The 19,176-nt window shown below is 46.9% G+C and overlaps 1 protein-coding gene across 2 annotated transcripts in view; it reads left to right on the forward strand.

The window, feature by feature from the left end:
* The window catches only part of DRC7 (dynein regulatory complex subunit 7), a 178,725-nt gene that overhangs the window by 143,948 nt on the left and 15,601 nt on the right, over positions 1 to 19,176 (forward strand). For both annotated transcript variants that reach the window (XM_029608921.1, XM_029608922.1), the window contains exons 15-16: positions 6,534 to 6,644; positions 12,100 to 12,294. In XM_029608921.1, the coding sequence (XP_029464781.1) occupies positions 6,534 to 6,644; positions 12,100 to 12,294 (306 nt within the window). The remainder of the gene's footprint in view (positions 1 to 6,533; positions 6,645 to 12,099; positions 12,295 to 19,176) is intronic.

A 19,176-nucleotide genomic window follows, 5' to 3' on the forward strand; every position in this document is an offset into this window, starting at 1 on the left:
ACAGCCCTTGGGCTAGATTTGTAAGTGTTTAATGCCATCAAAGTCTTAAAAGTTCAGGAATGCCTGGCTTCGTGGAAGCCTATTTACATAATTGCTCTTCAGCAACTTGTATAAAGTAGCTGCCATAAGCACAGAAGAGGGAGAGGGAGAGACCTGCTAAAGAGTCAGGAGATATAGAGCCAGAAATTAAAAGGCTTTTGCAGTCACTGCCTTGAAGACCTATATACGGTAGGTTCCCTGTACATACCCGGATCAGTCCAGACAGTGGGTTGAGCCTCCTGTCCAGCAGAGGAAGACAGAGGAAAAACTGAAAACTTTTACTTGAAAATTTGCCACAAATACAGTGTACCAGTGGCCATTTGTACCTGCTTTTTTTTTTGTGCAGGTGCTTTTTTCATGGAAAATAACATACAAAATAAGAACATCGCCTCTAAAAGCAGCTAAAAGTGGGAGTATTGCATGCCCCCACATATTTTCAGATGCATTGAAAGAAGACAGTTTTCAGACAGCTAAAATATGCATGTAAATTGCTTTTTAGCCATTTAAATGGCTTTGGAAATTGCCCTCTTTTTTATTGATTGAAGATATGCATTTATTTGTTTTGCAACCACTGTATTATATGTAGAGTGCCGAATGGGACTTTTGAACTGGGTGTCTCAACTATTGCTTACATTCCTTCAGTTTGAGGCATTTCATACACGAACCTCTGAGCTAAGAATAACTGATAATGATTGGGGGAAGCATACATCTCATTCCCTGTACGTACCAGGATCAGTCCAGACTGCTGGGTTATGCCTCCCTTCCATCAGATGGAGTCAGCGAAAAGCTGAAAGGCACCACCCATATATCCTGGTGTGCCACCTGCGATCCCTCAGTATTTCTCTGACTCCAGCAGCGGTCCTGATCATCTCTAAATTTGGGAGGGTTCTTCTTATAGGTTTGGTTTATGCTAAAGGGAGAATCCTCTGACTAGATCAATTCCTAGGGGTATAAAAAAAAAAAAAAAGTAAGTAAATAAATAAATTAAAAAAAAGGACACAGACAGGCAAGGCAGGGCATTGCCCTAAAGCCATTTCCCGGAGAAAGACTTTTTTCCCTAACCTGGTGAGCTATATGGTGGAGGATTTACCGGTGGGCCGGTCACTCTCCCCCTTCCTGCAGAGAAGTGACATTCCTCTGAGGCAGAGCTTTTCCAGAGAAGTTAAAAAAAATTCCTCTGATGAACCAGTATTCTGGTGGCTCAGGGAGGTTGTTCCCCTGAGTTGGGAGAGCTGATTAAAGTTAGTAAAAAAAAAAAAAAAGTACGAAGATTTTTTTTTTTTTTAGGTAGAAAGTGCTTTTATTTCTGTCATTTCAGTATGCACTTTTTGCGGCCCTCGCCTGTCTCAATCTCCCGGGCCTCCGGAGGGGGTGGCATGTCACCCAGCTGATTTCGCGCGCTTTTGCCATGCCGCGGAGAGCCGGGGTACCGGCTCTCCCGCGAAGGCCTCTGCTCCTGGTGTATTCCCGGGGGCGAGGAGCCTTCGCAGTGGCCGATTTCGGGCCAGGGATCAGCCCTGCTGCGCCTGAGTGGACATCTGAGCAAGCAGCCTGCTCGGAGGCAGAGGCCTGGCACGCTGCCGATCAGCACGGGGCGGCGGCCATCTTACCTCCTTCAGAACCCGATGTAGATTCAGTGGGGGAGGGAGAGGAGCTCCCTCCTCTTTCCCCTCCGGCACTAAGCCCTCAAAGACCGCGCGATTTTCAGCAGGATTCGGCCCCTCCCCCGCTTTTGCCGACAGGGGGGCCCTTAAAGAGACATCACCCGTTTTCCTCTCAATTTGTGTTGCTTCTGCATAAGGCTTATGTAGAAGCTGAAGCTGACTGGGAAAGCCGGTCTCCTGCCCAGGCTAAGTGTTTTAAGGCCTCAGCAGACCAGGAGAGACCTGGACCGAGGGTACTCCACGTGGTCCCGGGGGATGGACTATCCATTCCTATCCCACCTGCGGATCCGATAACTCAGGACCCCTCCAATCATGATGTGGGTGATTATGTGAGCAGTGCCGATCCAGTGGAGGGGGATGATCCGCAGGCACTCCGTTTGTTCCGCAAAGAGGAACTGGACCTATTGATTTCCCATGTGCTTCAGGAACTGGAGATCCCAGTTCCACAGGCGATACCGAACTCTTCGCCGGGAGACTCGGTGTTATCGGGGCTTCGCGCTCCACCGCAAACGTTTCCTTTTCATTCAAAGCATTTCCGGCTCATGTCACTGGAATGGGATACCCCTAAAGCCACCTTGCAGGTCAGCAGAGCAATGGAAAAGCTTTATCCACTCCCTAATGAGTCTATGGATCATCTTAAGATCCCTAAAGTAGATTCGGCAGTCACGGCCATTGCCAAGCATACTACCATTCCTGTGACAGGAGGCACAGCGCTCAAGGACTTCCAGGATAGAAACCTGGAAGTTTTGCTTAAGCGGATTTTTGAAGTGTCAGCATTGGGAGTACGGGCCGCAGTTTGCAGCAGCATGATGCAGAGGGCTACTCTCTGCTGGGTCCAACAGATGCTTACGGCCCAGGACCTTCCTCCGGAGCAAGCTGAGCAGGCGAACTGCATGGAATCTGCGGTGGCCTATACAGCAGATGCTTTGTATGATCTCCTCCGCACCTCTGCCCACACTATGTCTTTGGCGGTTTCGCATGGCGACTGCTATGGCTCCGTAACTGGTCGGCGGATGCCTCCTCTAAGTCTCAGCTGGGTTCCTTTCCTTTCCAGGGCAAGCTTTTATTTGGAGATGTGCTAGAGCAGCTGGTTCGCTCATTGGGAGAGAACAAGGTTTACAAGCTGCCGGAAGACAAGTCCAGATCATTTCGTTCACCCGGCGCATTTAGGGGCCACTTTCGAGGACAGCGCCGTTTCCGCTCAGGTAGGGGTTCTTCCTCCTACGTCCCTCGGCAGATGCCCACAAGGTCTCAAGCATGGGCGCATTCCTTTCATGGCAGGCGGCCTCAGCGCTCTGGAACCTCTCATGCCTTCGCCAACAAGAAAGTGTCCCAATGAAGGGGCACCGGCCCATCCCTCAGTTCCGGAGATCGGGGGGCGACTCTTCTGCTTTTGAGAGGAATGGGCCAAGGTAACCTCAGACCAGTGGGTTCTAGACATTACAAATCACGGCTATGCTTTGGATTTTGCATAACCCCTTCGCGATCTGTTTCTAGTATCTCCCAGCGGGTCTCAGACGAAGCAGCAAGTGGTTCTTCAAACACTGTCTCGATTGCAGGCTCTGGGGACCATTGTTCCGGTTCCCGCAGTCGAGCGTCGGACCGGTCGCTACTCCATTTACTTCATCATTCCCAAGAAGAAGGGCTCATTCCGCCCGATATTGGATTTGAAGCAGGTCAACAGGGCGTTGCAAATCCCTTGATTTCGAATGGAGACATTGAGATCCGTCATTGCGGCTGTCCACAAAGGCGGGTTTTTGGCTTCTTTGGATCTAACAGAGGCTTATCTCCACATAGGGATCCAGGAATATCATCAGAGATTTCTACGGTTCATGATCATGAGGCAACATTACCAGTTTTGTGCCCTACCCTTTGGGCTGGCGACGGCTCCGAGGGTTTTCACCAAGGTGATGGTGGTGGTAGCAGTGAGTCTTCGGAGAGAAGGCATACTGGTACATCCCTACTTGGACGACTGGCTCATCCGAGCGAAGTTGGAAGTGCTCTGCGAGAACACAGTACAATCAGTTCTGAGTCGTCTGAGTTCCCTCAGCTGGGTTGTCAACTATACCAAGAGCCAGCTGTTCCATCCCAGGTGTTGGAATTTCTGGGAGCAAGTTTTGACACCGGTATGGGCAAGGTTTCCCTGCCACTGGTGAGGGTGGAGCGGCTAATGTCTCAGGTTTGGCGCCTATTAGCTCTTCCCTTACCCATGGTGTGGGACTATTTGCAGGTTCTTGTTTTTATGGCATCTACCCTGGAGTTGGTCCCTTGGGCCTTTGCTCTTATGTGGCCTTTGCAGAGGGTACTACTTTCTCGTTTGGACCCCAAGTCGGCAGAGTTCCAGCTGCTGTTACCGCTCCTCGAACCAGCCAGGTCCAGTCTGGATTAGTGGTTGATTATGTATCACTTGCTTCGAGGCGTGGACCTGAAGGCCCCCCCCCCCCCCCATGGATAATCATGACGACGGATGCCAGCCTGACAGGTTGGGGGACAGTCTGTCAGTCGTGGTCAGCGCAGGGTTTTTGGTCACTGCCACAGACCAAGTGGTCCATCAATCACTTGGAAACCAGGGCGATTCGCTTGGCGCTGCGCCAATTTCTTCCACTGGTTCACCACCGAGCGGTACGGGTCCTATCCGAAAATGCGACCACCGTGGCTTACATAAACCGATAAGGGGGCACAAAAAGTCGGTTAGTAGCCTCCGAAGCGGACATGTTGATGGACTGGGCGGAGCGCCATCTGTCTCGCATAGCGGCATCCCACATAGCCGGGGTCGAGAACGAACAGGCGGACTTCCTCAGCTGGCAGAAGCTAGATCCAGGAGAATGGGAACTATCAAATGAGGCACTGTGGCTCATCACCAGCCGGTAGGGGGCTCCACGGTTAGACTTGATGGCAACTCGTTTGAACGCGAAAGCATCTCGTTTCTTCAGTCGCAGAAGGGAACACGGCTCAGAAGGGGTGTACGCTCTGGTTCTTCCTTGGCCTCCACATATTCTCCTTTACGTGTTTCTCCCATGGCCGCTGGTGGGGAAGGTTTTGCGCCGGATCGAATCCCACCAGGGGCAGGTTGTTCTGATGGCCCCGGAGTTGCCAAGAAGGCCATGGGTTTGCAGATCTGATCAACCTGGTGGTGGACGGCCCCCTGCTCCTCGGTCATCTACCGCACCTCCTCCGGCAGGGCCCGGTATTTTTCGATCAGGCCGATTGCTTTTGTCTAGCGGCTTGGCTTATGAGAGGAGGCAATTGAGAAAGAAGGGATACTTGGAGGCGGTTATTACTACTCTTCTCCACTCTCGTAAAACCTCTACTTCTGTTGCCTACGTTCGGGTATGGAAGGTGTTTCATTCGTGGTGCCGTGGGCTGAGTGTGTCCCCGCGGCAGGCCGCTATTAGTCACATTCTTGCCTTCTTGCAGGACGGCCTAAAGGAATGTTTGGTGTACAGCTCGCTACGAGTGCAGGTAGCAGGCTTGGGCTGTTTTCGAGGTAAGGTTGATGGTTCTTCCATCGCTCTTCACCCGAACGTGGCCAGATTCTTGAAGGGTGTCAAACACCTAAAGCCACCAGTGCTCTCGATCTGTCCATCTTGGAGTTTAAATTTGGTTCTTCGTGGCCTGTGTAGTCCTCCTTTTGAACCTTTGAAGCGAGCTACGCTAAAGGATTTAACACTTAAGACGGTGTTTCTTGTGGCTATCTGTTCAGCTAGAAGGATCTCAGAACTTCAAACGTTGTCCTGTAGGGACCCTTTCCTGCGCATCGCTGACTCGGGGGTTTCCCTTCGGACCGTACCTTCCTTTTTGCCTAAGGTGATATCGGCCTTCCATGTCAACCAATCGATTGAGTTGCCGGCATTCTCAGATGAGGATAGGAATGCTCATCAGGCTCAGGATCTCAAGAGGTTGGATGTTCGCAGAGTCCTCTTGCGTTCCTTGGAAGTAACTAATCCTTTCCGATTGTCCGACCATCTTTTTGTCTTGTGGAATGGTCCTAAGAAAGGGACTAAGGCTTCTAAGGCTACTATTGCCCGCTGGTTGAAAGACACTATTGCTTCAATTTACATATGTCACAGGCGTCCAGTACCGGATGGACTTAAGGCGCATTCTCTTAGGTCGCAAGCGGCGTCTTGGGCGGAGAGCGAATGTGTCTCACCCCAAGAGATTTGCCGGGCGGCTACTTGGAAATCTTTGCACACGTTGGCCAAGCATTACCGCTTGGACATGCGGGATCCAAAGATGGATTCGTTTGGCAGCAGTGTGCTTCGAGCGGGGATCTCCAGGTCCCACCCCCTTTAGGGGAGCTTGGGTACATCCCAGCAATCTGGACTGATCCTGGTATGTACAGGGAAAGGAAAATTAGTTCTTACCTGTTAATTTTCATTCCTGTAGTACCAAGGATCAGTCCAGACACCCGCCCAGAGGAAGGTGAGTCCCGCTCAACTGATTGTATTGTTTCTCTTTGCAGATTTTTTGAGAATATACCTTCAGATGCAACATAGTTCTTTTTGTCAAACGTTTATAGTTATTTCAGAGGTTACTGTTTGACTTGATCTAGTCATTGGTTGTTTACCATATGTTACATTCATTTTGCTTTGATATTGATTATACTGAGGAATCGCAGGTGGCACACTATGTTATATGGGAGGTGCCTTTCAGCTTTTCTCTGACTCCATCTGCTGGAAGGGAGGCATAACCCAGCAGTCTGGACTGATCCTTGGTACTACAGGAACGAAAATTAACAGGTAAGAACTAATTTTCCTTTAGTAGAGGGCAGAGGGCATGTACTATTTGATGTTACTACTGGGGAAGAAACATCCCAACTTCTCTTGGAAGGTACTGGAGATCCTGAGAGTCCGGGCTGAAGAGGAGCAAGCCACTGAACTCACCATCTCCATCTATGACACAGAGAGAAATGAGAAGAGCAAGAAGCAGCGGGAAGAAATGGTAATGTAAACCTCCCCAGCCTCAGAGAGCGTTGTGATTACTATCCCAAGGTGGGGAAATATATCTCCGGGGCCATGATAACCTGCAGGGCCAGGGTCAGGCTGAGAACACTCCACATAAAGAAACCACTCTCCAGACTCAGGTTTACTGCAGGATCTTCAGGATCAAACATAATGACATTAACAGTTCAGGTAGATGCAGAAATCAAACAGAATTACAGTTCCAGAAATCTCACTCTCTTCCTTAAAGCTCCTCTCTTTAAATAAGTTTCTTCTTACAGCAACACAATAACCCTGGTTACTTTATTTCTCTTCTCCTTAGTTTTTGCACAAGCTAGCCTGGTACTCTCTTTAGTCTCCTTACAGGCCGATATAGTAAGGACGCGTAAGAAAGAGTGCGGCAGTGCCGGGCGCACCCGCGTTTGCCGCGCACACAGTTCGGATCACATACCGCTCGATACAGTATTTAAATGACACGCAAATGCAAGCCGCATCCATGAAGCGCAATCCATTTTACTGTATAGAGCGCCTATACAGTATCCTGGGTGCGCTGGTACCTGTCATTTCAAATGACATTTGAAATGACAGGTACCAGGAAGTGGATGGTTCACCTGTGCGCGCAGCTCCGATTTTCCGCCTCCTTCGGACGGGCAAGAGACAAAATTTCACTGGCAAACTTTCCCCCAGCCCCTGCTCTCCTGCCTGGCCACACAAGCCCCCAACAGCAGAAGGGCGTCCATGGGTGCCGGTCTCCCATGCGGGCGTGCTGACAGCTCCGGAGCAGCCCCAGTCTTCTCTCCCCTCCTCCCGAGGCACGCACCGCGGCTCCCCTGCCTCCCTTGGGCAGCCGGCGGCGAGAGCGGCTTCAGCAGCCCGGGGCGGATCGGGTGCTCCCCATGCGAGGCGCGGCTTCCAGCAGCCCCTGCTGGCAAAGGTGCATGAACGCCCGCCTGTACGTGCATGAGCGCACGCCATGACCTCCGACTTCCAGCCGGGCGCTCAGGTCACGACATGCGCTCATGCACCTTCACCGGCGGGGGCTGCTGGAAGCCGCGCCTCGCATGGGGAGCGCCCGATCCGCCCCGGGCTGCTGAAGCCGCTCTCGGCAGGGGAGCCGCGGTGCGCACCTCGGGAGGAGGGGAGAGAGGACTGGGGCTGCTCCGGAGCAGTTCTTGTTTCTCCTGGCGACGTATCTGTTTGTCATTCAAAAGAAAATTCACATGCAGTAAGTTTGTTACAATTTATTCACTATTTGCTTTAATAACATGTCGAGTCGTTTTCTCTCTTTTGTTCCTGGCTGACAGCTTAATAGCATCATTTCAGCTTTAGTATTGCTGCCACTTTAGTAATTATTTCTCCTTTGCAGTGAGCTTTAACACTGTTCATTTTTGAATTTCGTCTCTCTCTGCTAAGTTCACCACACTAACTCAGGGGTAAGGGTAGGCGGTAATTTAGCAGGTTAAAGACGCGGCAAAACAGCGGGTTAAAAAGGCGATAATCGGGCCGCACGTTACTGTATCAGAGGGAATAGCTAATCCGATCGTTTACATATCATATACGTGCCGCAGGCGGAAAGGGATACGCGTCGGTTTCAGGAAGCGGTAAGGATTGGTAAAAACGGATAGTGAATCGCGGGTTAGACTTACGCGGTCAAATTGTGGGTACAAAGTGGGTTAGAAACAGGGTAACCGTGGCCGCGCTTTACTGTATCGGCCTGTTAGCAGAATAGTTATTCACAAATTGTCCTACTCAGCTCAAGGAAAAATCCCTCTGCTATAGCCTCAGGATTCTCTGAGCCCCCAAACAAGTTCCTCCTGGCATAGTTTGGCTTCCTGGCTCAGGTGAGATCCTGCTTTAGTTAAGTGCAGCTTTTAGCTTTTACTCTCTTAACTTCCAGGCTGTATTGCATTCTGTACTTCTTTTCCTCTGCTCTCCAGCCTCTGGGGATTTTTAAGGGAAAATCATAAGAACATAAGAACATGCCATACTGGGTCAGACCAAGGGTCCATCAAGCCCAGCATCCTGTTTCCAACAGTGGCCAATCCAGGCCATAAGAACCTGGCAAGTACCCAAAAACTAAGTCTATTCCAGGCACTCCTGGCTGCTCCCTTCTAAGATCCATTCTCTTTCCTTGCAATCTGGAACAGCCCCAGACTCTGCACAGTTAGTTTTTATCATTTCTGTTCCATAACTGAGCCCCTCAGGGGATGTACTCACTCTTTTCAGTCAAAAAGGCAGGTTACACCTCCTCCCACGTAGCTGATCCAGGGTTCTGGAATATTCCTATGCTGCATACAGATTGATTTCTTGACCCATGCACATCCTGTGCACTTCCAGCAGATGTTTAACCACTATTCAACATCATTTAAGGCTCCCATAAAGAGGAAACCTGCATTTTACCATCAAATCTGATCAGGACTTTTAACCTTTATGCCCTTTCTGTGGCATAGGTGCCTCAGTAAGAAAGAAGCTCAGTGCTACAAATAGGCTGAACCAATATAGGGGTAGGTTTTCAAAAGGTTACCTGAAAACCTACCCCTGAAAACCTACCCCTGCGCGTGCATGTCCCGGGGCTTTAAAAAATGGGTGGGGCAGGGGCGCGTGGTAGCGGGCCGGGGCGGTCCCGAGTTCTCCGGCACAGCAGCCTGTGCCAGGGGCTGGCGCGCCGGCAGCTGGCCAGCGCGCACAATTTACGCCTGTCTTGGGCAGGTGTAACTCCTGCAACAAAGGTAGGGGGGGATTTTTAGTTAGGGCGGGGGGTGGGTTAGATAGGGGAAGGGAGGGGAAGGTGGGGGGGATCAAAAAAAAAAGTTCCCTCCAAGGCCGCTCCGATTTTGGAGCAGCCTTGAAGGAAAAGCCATCGGGGCTCCCCTTGGGCTCAGCGCACGCAAGGTGCACAAGTGTGCACACCCTTGCACGCGCCGACCCCAGATTTTATAACATGCACGCGGCCTTCCGGGTTATCAGCGCTGAAGAAAAAAATCGCTAAAAACATAAAAACAGCTGAGCTGTGCAGGGCTGAAGCCGTCGGTCAGCGGAGGCAGCGACTGAACTCTGTACGCTTCCGGAGCTGTCCACAGTTCTTAAGAGGTAAAAAAGTCAAGCAACTTACAAAAATACAGCCCTGTCTGTTAGGGATGTGAATCAGGTCCGGAATTGTAGCCGGAATCGGAATCGTACATGAATTGTGGGACATTTTTGTTCTCGCGATTCGTAGCGTTTTAATCAGCTGCGCCTGAGCCGAAAAACAAAAAACTCACCCCGACCCTTAAAATCGAATTCTTTAGAATCCCCCACCCTCCCGAACCCCCCCCCAAAACTTTCTTTAAGTACCTGGTGGTCCAGCGGGGTTCCCGGGAGCAATCTCCCGCTCTCGGGTCATCGGTTGCCAGTAAACAAAATGGCGCCGATGGCCTTTTGCCCTTACCATGTGACAGGGGCTACCGGTGCCATTGTTCGGCCCCTGACATATGGTAGGAGCAATGGACGGCTGGCGCCACATTGCGGGGGTCCCAAGAGCGGGAGATCGCTCCTGGGACCCCCGCTGGACCATCAGGTATTTAAAGAACATTTTTTGGGGGGGTCGGCAGGGTGGGGGATTCTAAAGAATAATATTTAAAGGGTCGGGGTGAGTTTGGGGGGGGTTTGGATGTGTTCCCTTTCTCCCCTACCCCGAAACCGATAGGAAAACCCCAAGAATGGTTCGTGTGGTTTTCTTATCATCCCTCCAAGACTTGCCAAAAGTCCCTGGTGGTCTAGCGGGGGTCCTGGAGCGATCTCCTGCACTCGCGCCATCGCCTGCCAGTATTCAAAATGGCGCCGAAAGCCTTTGCACTTACTATGTCACAGGGACTACCGGTGCCATTGGTCGGTCCCTGCCACATCGTAAGGGCAAAGGGCTATCAACGCCATTTTGATTCTAAGCAAGCCAGACTGCCCAGAGGGAGAGATCACTCTCGGGACCCCGCTGGACCACCAGGGCTTTTAGTAAGTCTTGGGGAGGAATTGGGATGGTGAGGGGATCGTAATACAATAAATTTGAAGGGCTGGGGTGGGTTTTTTGTTTTTTTTTAATAAATGTGCCCCCCCCCCCCACTAACCCGAAAAACAAATTTTCTTTGAAGTTCGGGGAAAATCCATTCGTGGTTCAAATCCCCCTAACCACGACAAATTGGGCAATTTCGTTATTGGAGTGGACTGGGAGGGAACTTCCTTTATTGGAGTGGACTGGGAGGGAACTTCCTAAACCCCCTACCTAACCTGCTTTCCTTTTCCCCTACTAACCCCAACCCCTAAAACCATGCTAACTAGCCTAGAAAGTTGTATTGTAAACCGCTGTGAAGGCTCGCTGAGACAACGGTATATAAATAACAATAAACCTTAAACCTTAAGTTTTGTTTTAGAACTTACCCGCAGTCCGAAGCAGCAGCAACTTGGGCGGTCGGGTCGGCTCCCGGTGCACACTTCAGCAGGACAGTGCCTAATGGCGCTGTCCCAGCTCGTCCACACCCCACCCAGACAGCTGCCCGCTCCTTTTCTAAAAACCCTTTCTTCTGCACGTGCTTGGAGATTCGTGTGTGGCTGCGGGTGTTAGAAAATTTGCGCAGCGCGCGCGCACATCCCCGCCATGCTCGTATCTCTCGGATTTCACATACACAGGGCTTTTACAATAAGCCCTTTTATATCTAATTAGTAGTATTCCATTTGTAGCAGCAGTTACAGAATTTTTTCTGGAAGAATAAACATAATTTTCTGTAAACATCTATTTCCATTTTCTTTAAGAAATAAGATTAATGTAAGTGAAAGATATAATTTACCTGCATCTATGTGAGGGACTTCTTTACACCCTAGTTTCTCCTTCCTACTCCAGTGGAACCCTGGGCTCTGTGCATTACCCATAATTTAATTACACAGTTGGGAGGTAGGATTTTGAGGTGGGTTTAGGTAGGACACCTTCCCTTTTAAGTAGATCCCTAGTGGTAGCAGGGAATCAAGGGATCAAAAGACTTTATCTTGACATCCTCAAAATCCCAAGTACCTTCAGCAAGAGGTTTCCCCTGTATGCCTGGTGGTTTACAATAAGAATAGATAATGATGGAAAGAGGCCAATACCTCTTTCATGGCCAGATATGCAGGAAAAAGAAAGACTAAGAAGAAAATTAATTCAGCATCTCTGGTAGAACAAGAGCTGAAATATTTGTGGTCTCCTAAAGCTCTGGTCTTGCTGTTCTTTCTCTAGAAAATGCAATGAATCTTACTGAGAACATGTGTTGTTTTCCAGTGGATATTTCTCTGCTCCAAATGTGGTTACCTCTTGTGTTTTGATTCCCTTGCTGAATGTGACAGGACCATGCTGACCTACTTAGATCTGGCCTGCAATTCTCTGGCACTTCACTCCATGCACTCAGAACGTGGCACAATGTCCAAAGTTTGCTGTTTCTGTCTCTCTGCTCCAGGAGCTTGCTTTGCAGGAGGAGCGTCTGCGTCAGGCTGAGCAGGAGCTGGATTACCTGGCGCCTTTCCTGGCCCGAATGGGCAATCCTGAGAAACTCGTAAAGTGGCAGGCACTGCAGCTGAAAGATGATTGCCTGGCAGACTTTAAACAGCGACTTATCAACCAGGCCAATATCATTCAAGCCCGCTTTGAAAAGGTACCTTCACTTCACATTCAGATTCAAGAAACTGTATTGGCATGATAAAGTAATACATTAAAGACTAAATGTTTATAACCATTCAAATAATTAATATCTAATATAGATAGCTGAATGTCCTGATGAATAAATGAATCATGACCTGAGGAAAGTGATAAATATGAGTATGGGGAGCGAGATTACTGTATTTTAGCATGTTTTTATGTTTTATTATTGGGATATTCTTATGTTGAATGTAATGTATTTTAACTTGTCTACAATTGTGAATGTGAATATTGTGAGCCGCCATGACCACCGGAGTGTGTGGCCAATAAATATTTCTAAATAAATACCAGTATGCAAACTGTTTGAAAATTACTAAATAATTTTCAAAGGGATTTTGAAAGCCCAGAGGCACTGTACAGGTCAGTGTGCACTTTGTTCCTGTGAGACCTGCAAGCTAATTTTCAAAGGAAACTCTGTAGATTCCCTTTGAAAAGTTGGGGCTGGCAGGGACTGTGCATACAAAAGTACCCATGGACTTTGTACCTGCTTTGTAGTTGGTGCTGAGTACACACAAGAATTTCAAAATGAAATTCCCATGTATACTTTATCACCCCCATCGGTCCCCAACCCCAGCCCCACCCATTTTCCCATGCTAAAAGTACAGAATACTTACTTTTGGCTGCTGGTGGAGGAGGGGGCTAATATTCAGCCTGGGGAATTTACCCAAGTTGCTTATTACCCAGACAAATTCTTTTGAAAAATCTTCTCGCCATGATTAGATCATCTGCATACAGCAGACATTTCATGCTGAGGATTATTCCAGTAGTAGGGGAGAACATTGATAAAGATGTTACAGAGGGTAGGACTGAGACTATGATGCTGTCTCACTCCTCACTGCTGCCCAAGAAGTCTGCATGTTTATCTTTACCATACAGCTGATAGAGAAATAAATAGATGTGACTAGATCAGTGGGTTTTTTTCCCCCTCCCCACTTCCTGTTTGCAGTAGTTTGAGGTTAAGACCAGAGGACCAGGTAGAGTGAAATGCTTTTTTAAAGCCCAATTAACATGCATCTGTTTTCTCTGAAAGGGTGCTTTTTTACTTTCTTTTTAATGAGTGTCTGTAATATATTGCCATTTTCTCAGCGCTTGGGGCAGAGCCCGGTCTACCTCCTGTGTAGGCTTTTGCTGTTCGTTAGGAATTATAAACTGCCCTCATTGATGCAAAGTCCGTGGGTACTTTTTACTTGTGGGCTTTGCACCAGTTCTCAGAGGAAAGGTCCCTTTGAAAGCTGCCCTAAGGAAAGAGTACTCACCGGCATTTGCACCCACTTTTTCCATATAAAAACAACTTTATTTATTTATTTTATTTTATTTATTTATTTTAGTTTTTTCTACACCGGCATTCGTGAGAGAATCACATCAAGCCGGTTTACAATAAACAGTGGAGTGAGAAAAGGAACAATGAACGAAATAAATAATAGGTGCTAAACATAAAATAGTTACAGTTACAATAAAACAGGGATGAGTACAACTGGGAGCAAGAGGAAAAATGAAAGGAACTTTAACATAGTATCTTAACCGAAGTATGGCGGGGTACATTACAAGAATTATGTGATTTAAAATGATTTGTTCATTTGAAATAAATACAGTTTTTTATATAAAGGTAGTGGTCATAAGTGATGGTTTTCTGCATACTGGTAGTGCTTGGAAGTTGGTTGTAGGTCTTGGAAGTTGGTTGTAGGTGAGGTGAGTAATGAGTTTAATCCGAGTCTGGGAAGGCTTTTTTGAATAGCCACGTTTTGAGTCTTTTCCTGAATGTTGGGAGGCAAGGTTCCTGCCTTAGATCCGTTGGGATGGAGTTCCACAGAGGAGGTCCTGCAGTGGAGAATGCCCTGTCTCTGAGAGTTATGTGAAGGGAGGTTTTGGAATGAGGTACCTGAAGGGAATCTTTATAGTGCTCTCTTATGGGTCTGGAGGATGTATGTTTTTTGAAAGGGATTTGTAGGTTGAGCGGCGCGATTTGTTGGATAGATTTATATATTGTGGTGATGGACTTGTATAGATTTCTATAATGAATCGGCAGCCAGTGTAAGTCTTTGAGGATGGGGGAGATGTGATCTCTTCTCCGTGAATTTGTCAGAATTCTGGCTGCCGTATTTTGAACCATCTGAAGAGGTTTATTATGTGATGAAGGGATACCTAATAATAGGGAGTAACTTTCATCGATTAAAAAATGCAAGCTGCGCAGGTTATTTTCCTTCCCTCACCTAAACACGCCTTCCCAAGAATGTATGTGGATAAAATAAGTTTGTTTGTCAAAACATGTCTAGACTTTTATCATCATAGAGGCAGGGCAGTTTTCAAACAGCCCTTATACCTGAGTAAATAACTATGGAGATTTGTCCTCCCCATACTTTTTTGTTGTGGAGACTAAACAACAGTTTACTAATACGTCTGAGATCCTATAAGTGTGTCCATTTGACTCTGTGTGTATACCTGAGTATTAGTGCCTTATCTGTTTGTGTGCCTGTCCCCCCTATGCATGTTCTATCTGTCTGTGTGTGTGACTATCAGTGCATATGTTTTGGATCTGTTTCCGTTCATTTGTGTGTGTGTGCCTAGGAGCTGCTGAGTGACCTGGTCCTGGCTTTCTGACCACCTCTTCTGATACATTTTGTACCTGCAAAGCTGATGGCCAGTGGATAAATACACAGTGCACTGGGATGTAGCATCAAAGCCCAGAATTACTTACCCCATTTTTGGAGAGAGATTTGTATCTGGGAACACTGGAGCCTCTGCCGCGTGCATGTTATAAAATTCAGGCTCGGCAAGCGCAAGGGGGTGCACACATGTGCACCTTGCGCGTGCTGAACCCGAGGGGAGCCCCGATGGCTTTTCCCATTCCCTCCAAGGCCGCTCCGAAATCGGAGCGGCCTTGGAGGGAACTTTTTTTCTGCCCCCCCACCTTCCCCTCCCTTTCCCTATCTAACCCACCCCCCATCCCTAACTAAATCCCCCCCCCACCTTAACTCCAAAAGTTACGCCTGCCCGTGCCAGCAGCCCGCTGTGCCAGAGCACTCGACCCCGCTCCCGGACCGCCACCATGCCCCGGCCACGCCCCCAAACCACCCCGGACCGCTGCCACGCCCCCGGACTGCCCCTTTTTGCAAGCCCCAGGTCATACGTGTGTCCCGGGGCTTGCGTGCGCCGCCGAGCCTATGCAAAATAGGCTCGGCTCGGCGCGCGCAGGGGCAGATTTTCTCGGGTTATGCGCGTAGCCTTTGAAAATCTTCCCCATATTGCACGCATTGAACCACCAAAATACAATATTTTATCTCTAAGATACTTTATTGATATTGAAACATCTCAATAAATTAAACTTTTAGACACATGTTTGCTGACTCACATTAAAATTGTTTATATTATATACATAAAATCCTTATAATCACATATGGCCTCTTAGACATAACAATGACCTGAAAAAACCTCAAACGTCCCAATAGTTAAATAATTCGTTTTTTAGCATGTAAATTTCCTAATTCTAAATCCCCCACGTGCGTTAAAATCGGGGGTTATGCGCGTGGCCAGGCCTTATGTGCGCCGTGCGCATCTTCAAATGGGCCCGACCACGCACATAACTCCTGTTACGTGCAGAACTGCCAGGCTTCTTGGACCGGGCGGGCCAGCGGTATTGATTGCTGACCCAGCTGCCGGCGAGCACAACAGGTTGGGCCCTGAAGTAAGTGCAAAGAAAAAAGATAAAAAGGAAAAACGTAGGAAATAGGGGTTGGGGAGAAGAGGGGAAGGGAGGTTATAATAGGGGGTAGGGAAGTTCCCTCCCAGTCCGCTCCTTAATTAAAGCAAACGGAGGGAACTGGGGAAGGCCGCGATGTGTCGACGCGAGAAACTGGCACAAAGCTTACCCCCCTGCGTGCGCACATGAGCGCTTGGATTACAGAATCCGGCTCGCATGTGCACGCAGCCTGCTGATTTTATAACGTGCGCGCGCTGGCTCGTGCTTGTTATAAAATCCGCGTATCCATGTGTGCGCGCCGGGAAGCGCGTGCACATGGACGCACACGTGCACGTACTAAAATCTACCCCAAAATGTTAACTAACATTCTTCTTTCAATAAATGCAAAGGTGAAAACGTTTTTTCATGTTGTACTGCAGACTATCAAATTCCTTCCTTATTGCTGTGGCCAAAAACCACATAAAAAGATTCCCCAAGCCATAAAGGGATTATATTAAAAACCCAACAAGGACCCTTTGTTTCATCTAAAAAGGCTTCTTCAGGGGTTGTTCCAGCTAGTTGTCCATATTGTAAACTGCTGCTGACAGAATTCTTCTGCCCACACATGCCACAAAATCAAGAGTTTGGGTTTTTTTAAATGTTTTTATTGGAATTTTACAATAAAGAGCGGTAAAAGCCACACTTCTCAAAAACTGCAGTATCCAAGAATACATGAAGAACAATTGAACAGAACATTCCATCACATCACCCCATCCCCCAACAATCCACCCCCATGATACCAATATATAACAAAAGAGCAAGTAAGAGTGGGTACACTTGGGTAAGACCAGAGCTTGTCTAATTAACATATTCCCACATAATGATGAACCTAATACAATTTATCCTTCAATTCCTTAGGTAGAGCAAGCAAAAAATGTTCCCAAACTTCACTATGTGCCCTTGAACGTTGAAAAGAAGCATTATCCAAAGACACTTTCTCAAGCATATAGAGCTCTACCATCGCAGCTCTCCATACCAAAAAAAAAAGGAACCTCTTGTATCAACCATGTGGCCAATGAATATTTCAGTGCCTGTTTGCAAACTTTGGCTATTAATAGCCGATAGGATCTTTTCAAACCCTTTTGGGCCTCCCCATGACCTAATATACAGAAAGCTGCAGTCCAAGGAAATGGAAGTGGAATCAATGAAGTAAAAAAAGTTAATAGCACTGCCCAAATATCTTGGACTACAGGACATTCCCATCAACAATGTAGAAGTGTTCACCTTGCCCTAGAACATTTAAGACAGGCGTCCTTATTTGCTATATGGGCCTTATACGCTTTCCTAGGCGAATAAACTATTCTATGTAAGATTTTAAAATAAGTTTCTCAAGTTCACATTTATGACCACCTTATGCATATAAGAACAACAAGCATAAATGTCATCTTCATCCAGGGGAATTTGTAGGTCTGTAGACCATATGGCAATCAAAGTTTGAAAAACTACAAAATCGGAATTATCATGAAGATATGCATACATAGTTGCAATTTTAAAAACTTGTTTCCCTCACATATGGAAGAAACGTTGAAATCTCCCATTAGTGAGAGGTCCTTCACTAGTAGAATGCAAAACATGAATGTAATTTCGTAATGCATAAACGATAAATGATGAATACTACAAAAATTGAAATGAATTGTACAATAATCAAGAGTGTATGTCTTTTTTTGTTATGTTACTAAAGGAGTGTAAATACCCCTGACCTTGTTTCGACAGTGTATCATATACTCTATGCAGATTGCCTGGTATAAAATCTGGGTTCTCCACCAAAGGCTGGCAGTAAGATTTACGCCACGACAATCCTATGAAAGAACGAACAAACTTCCACCCCTTCTGAGCCATCTGATATATAATAGACTCCAAAACATTGGCAGGAAGAAGATAGCTTAAGCTTAACGGAGCTACAAACTGCACTGCCATATCCATAAAGTGATCATCCGATCGCCCAACGATCCATTCCCTGACAGAACCCATAATACATTCTACATTATAATACTGAAGATTAGCAAACCCCATTCCTCTGTCCAGTTTGGGAATAATTAAGCGAGTTATTGGCAATCTCACCTTTTTACCCCTCCAGAAAAATTCTGAACAAAGAGCATTAATAAGTTTAACATCTTTTTTGGAAAGAAAAACTGGCATCATCTGCAGAACATTCAATAATTTTGGTATCAATACCATTTTTACTAGAGCAATTCTGCCAGATAAAGATAGGGGTAATGATGCCCAGCTAGTAAGTTTCCTTCAAAATTCCTGTATGATGAGACTTATATTAATTTGATACCAGTCTTTTACTGTGCATTGAATTAATATGCCCAAATATTTAATAGTATCACCTGCCCATTTGAAAGGGAAACCCACCCAACTAGATTTTAATAGTCCACCATCATTTAGTACCTTTGATTTAGTCAGATTTAATCTTAGACCAGAAAAACTACCAAATTCTTCAATAATAGTGAAAACATTCGATTTGGACTCCCGTGCATGGGTCAGCAACATCAAAATATCGTCAGCAAAGAGAATTAACTTCATTTCAGTTTGACCGATTTGCACTCCCTTAATACCCATATCTTGCTTTATATGAATTACCAAAGGTTCCAAGGTAAGAATAAAATGCAGAAGAGATAAGGGGCAACCCTGCCTGGTACCCTGCTATAAACAGAACACCTTGGAAGGAGAGCCATTAACTCTAAACAAATGCTTTTGGATCTTTATAAAGCACTCATATTGCCTCATAAATTTGCCCAGAAAAACCAAAGGTAGTTAAAGTGAAGTTTAAGAAAACCCATGACACCCTATTGAAAGCTTTTTCTATGTCAAAGCTAACTGTAATAGAATCCTGATAACCAAAACACTTACAGGCATCTAGGGATATTATCAGTTTTCTGATGTTAGTAGATGATTTCCTACCATGCATAAATCCAGTTTGTTCAGGAGATATGATTTTTGGCAGGAAGAACTTTAACCTGTTAGCAAGGATTTTTGCATATATTTTAACATCCTGGGTTAGGAGGGATATTGGTCTATAGAAGGCAGCATTAAGAGGATCTTTCCCTGGCTTCGGTAAAACCGTTATAGCAGCCAACATCATCGACTCTGGCATAA

The sequence above is a fragment of the Rhinatrema bivittatum genome, chromosome 7, assembly GCF_901001135.1.
Source record: "Rhinatrema bivittatum chromosome 7, aRhiBiv1.1, whole genome shotgun sequence".
Lineage (NCBI taxonomy): Eukaryota > Metazoa > Chordata > Amphibia > Gymnophiona > Rhinatrematidae > Rhinatrema > Rhinatrema bivittatum.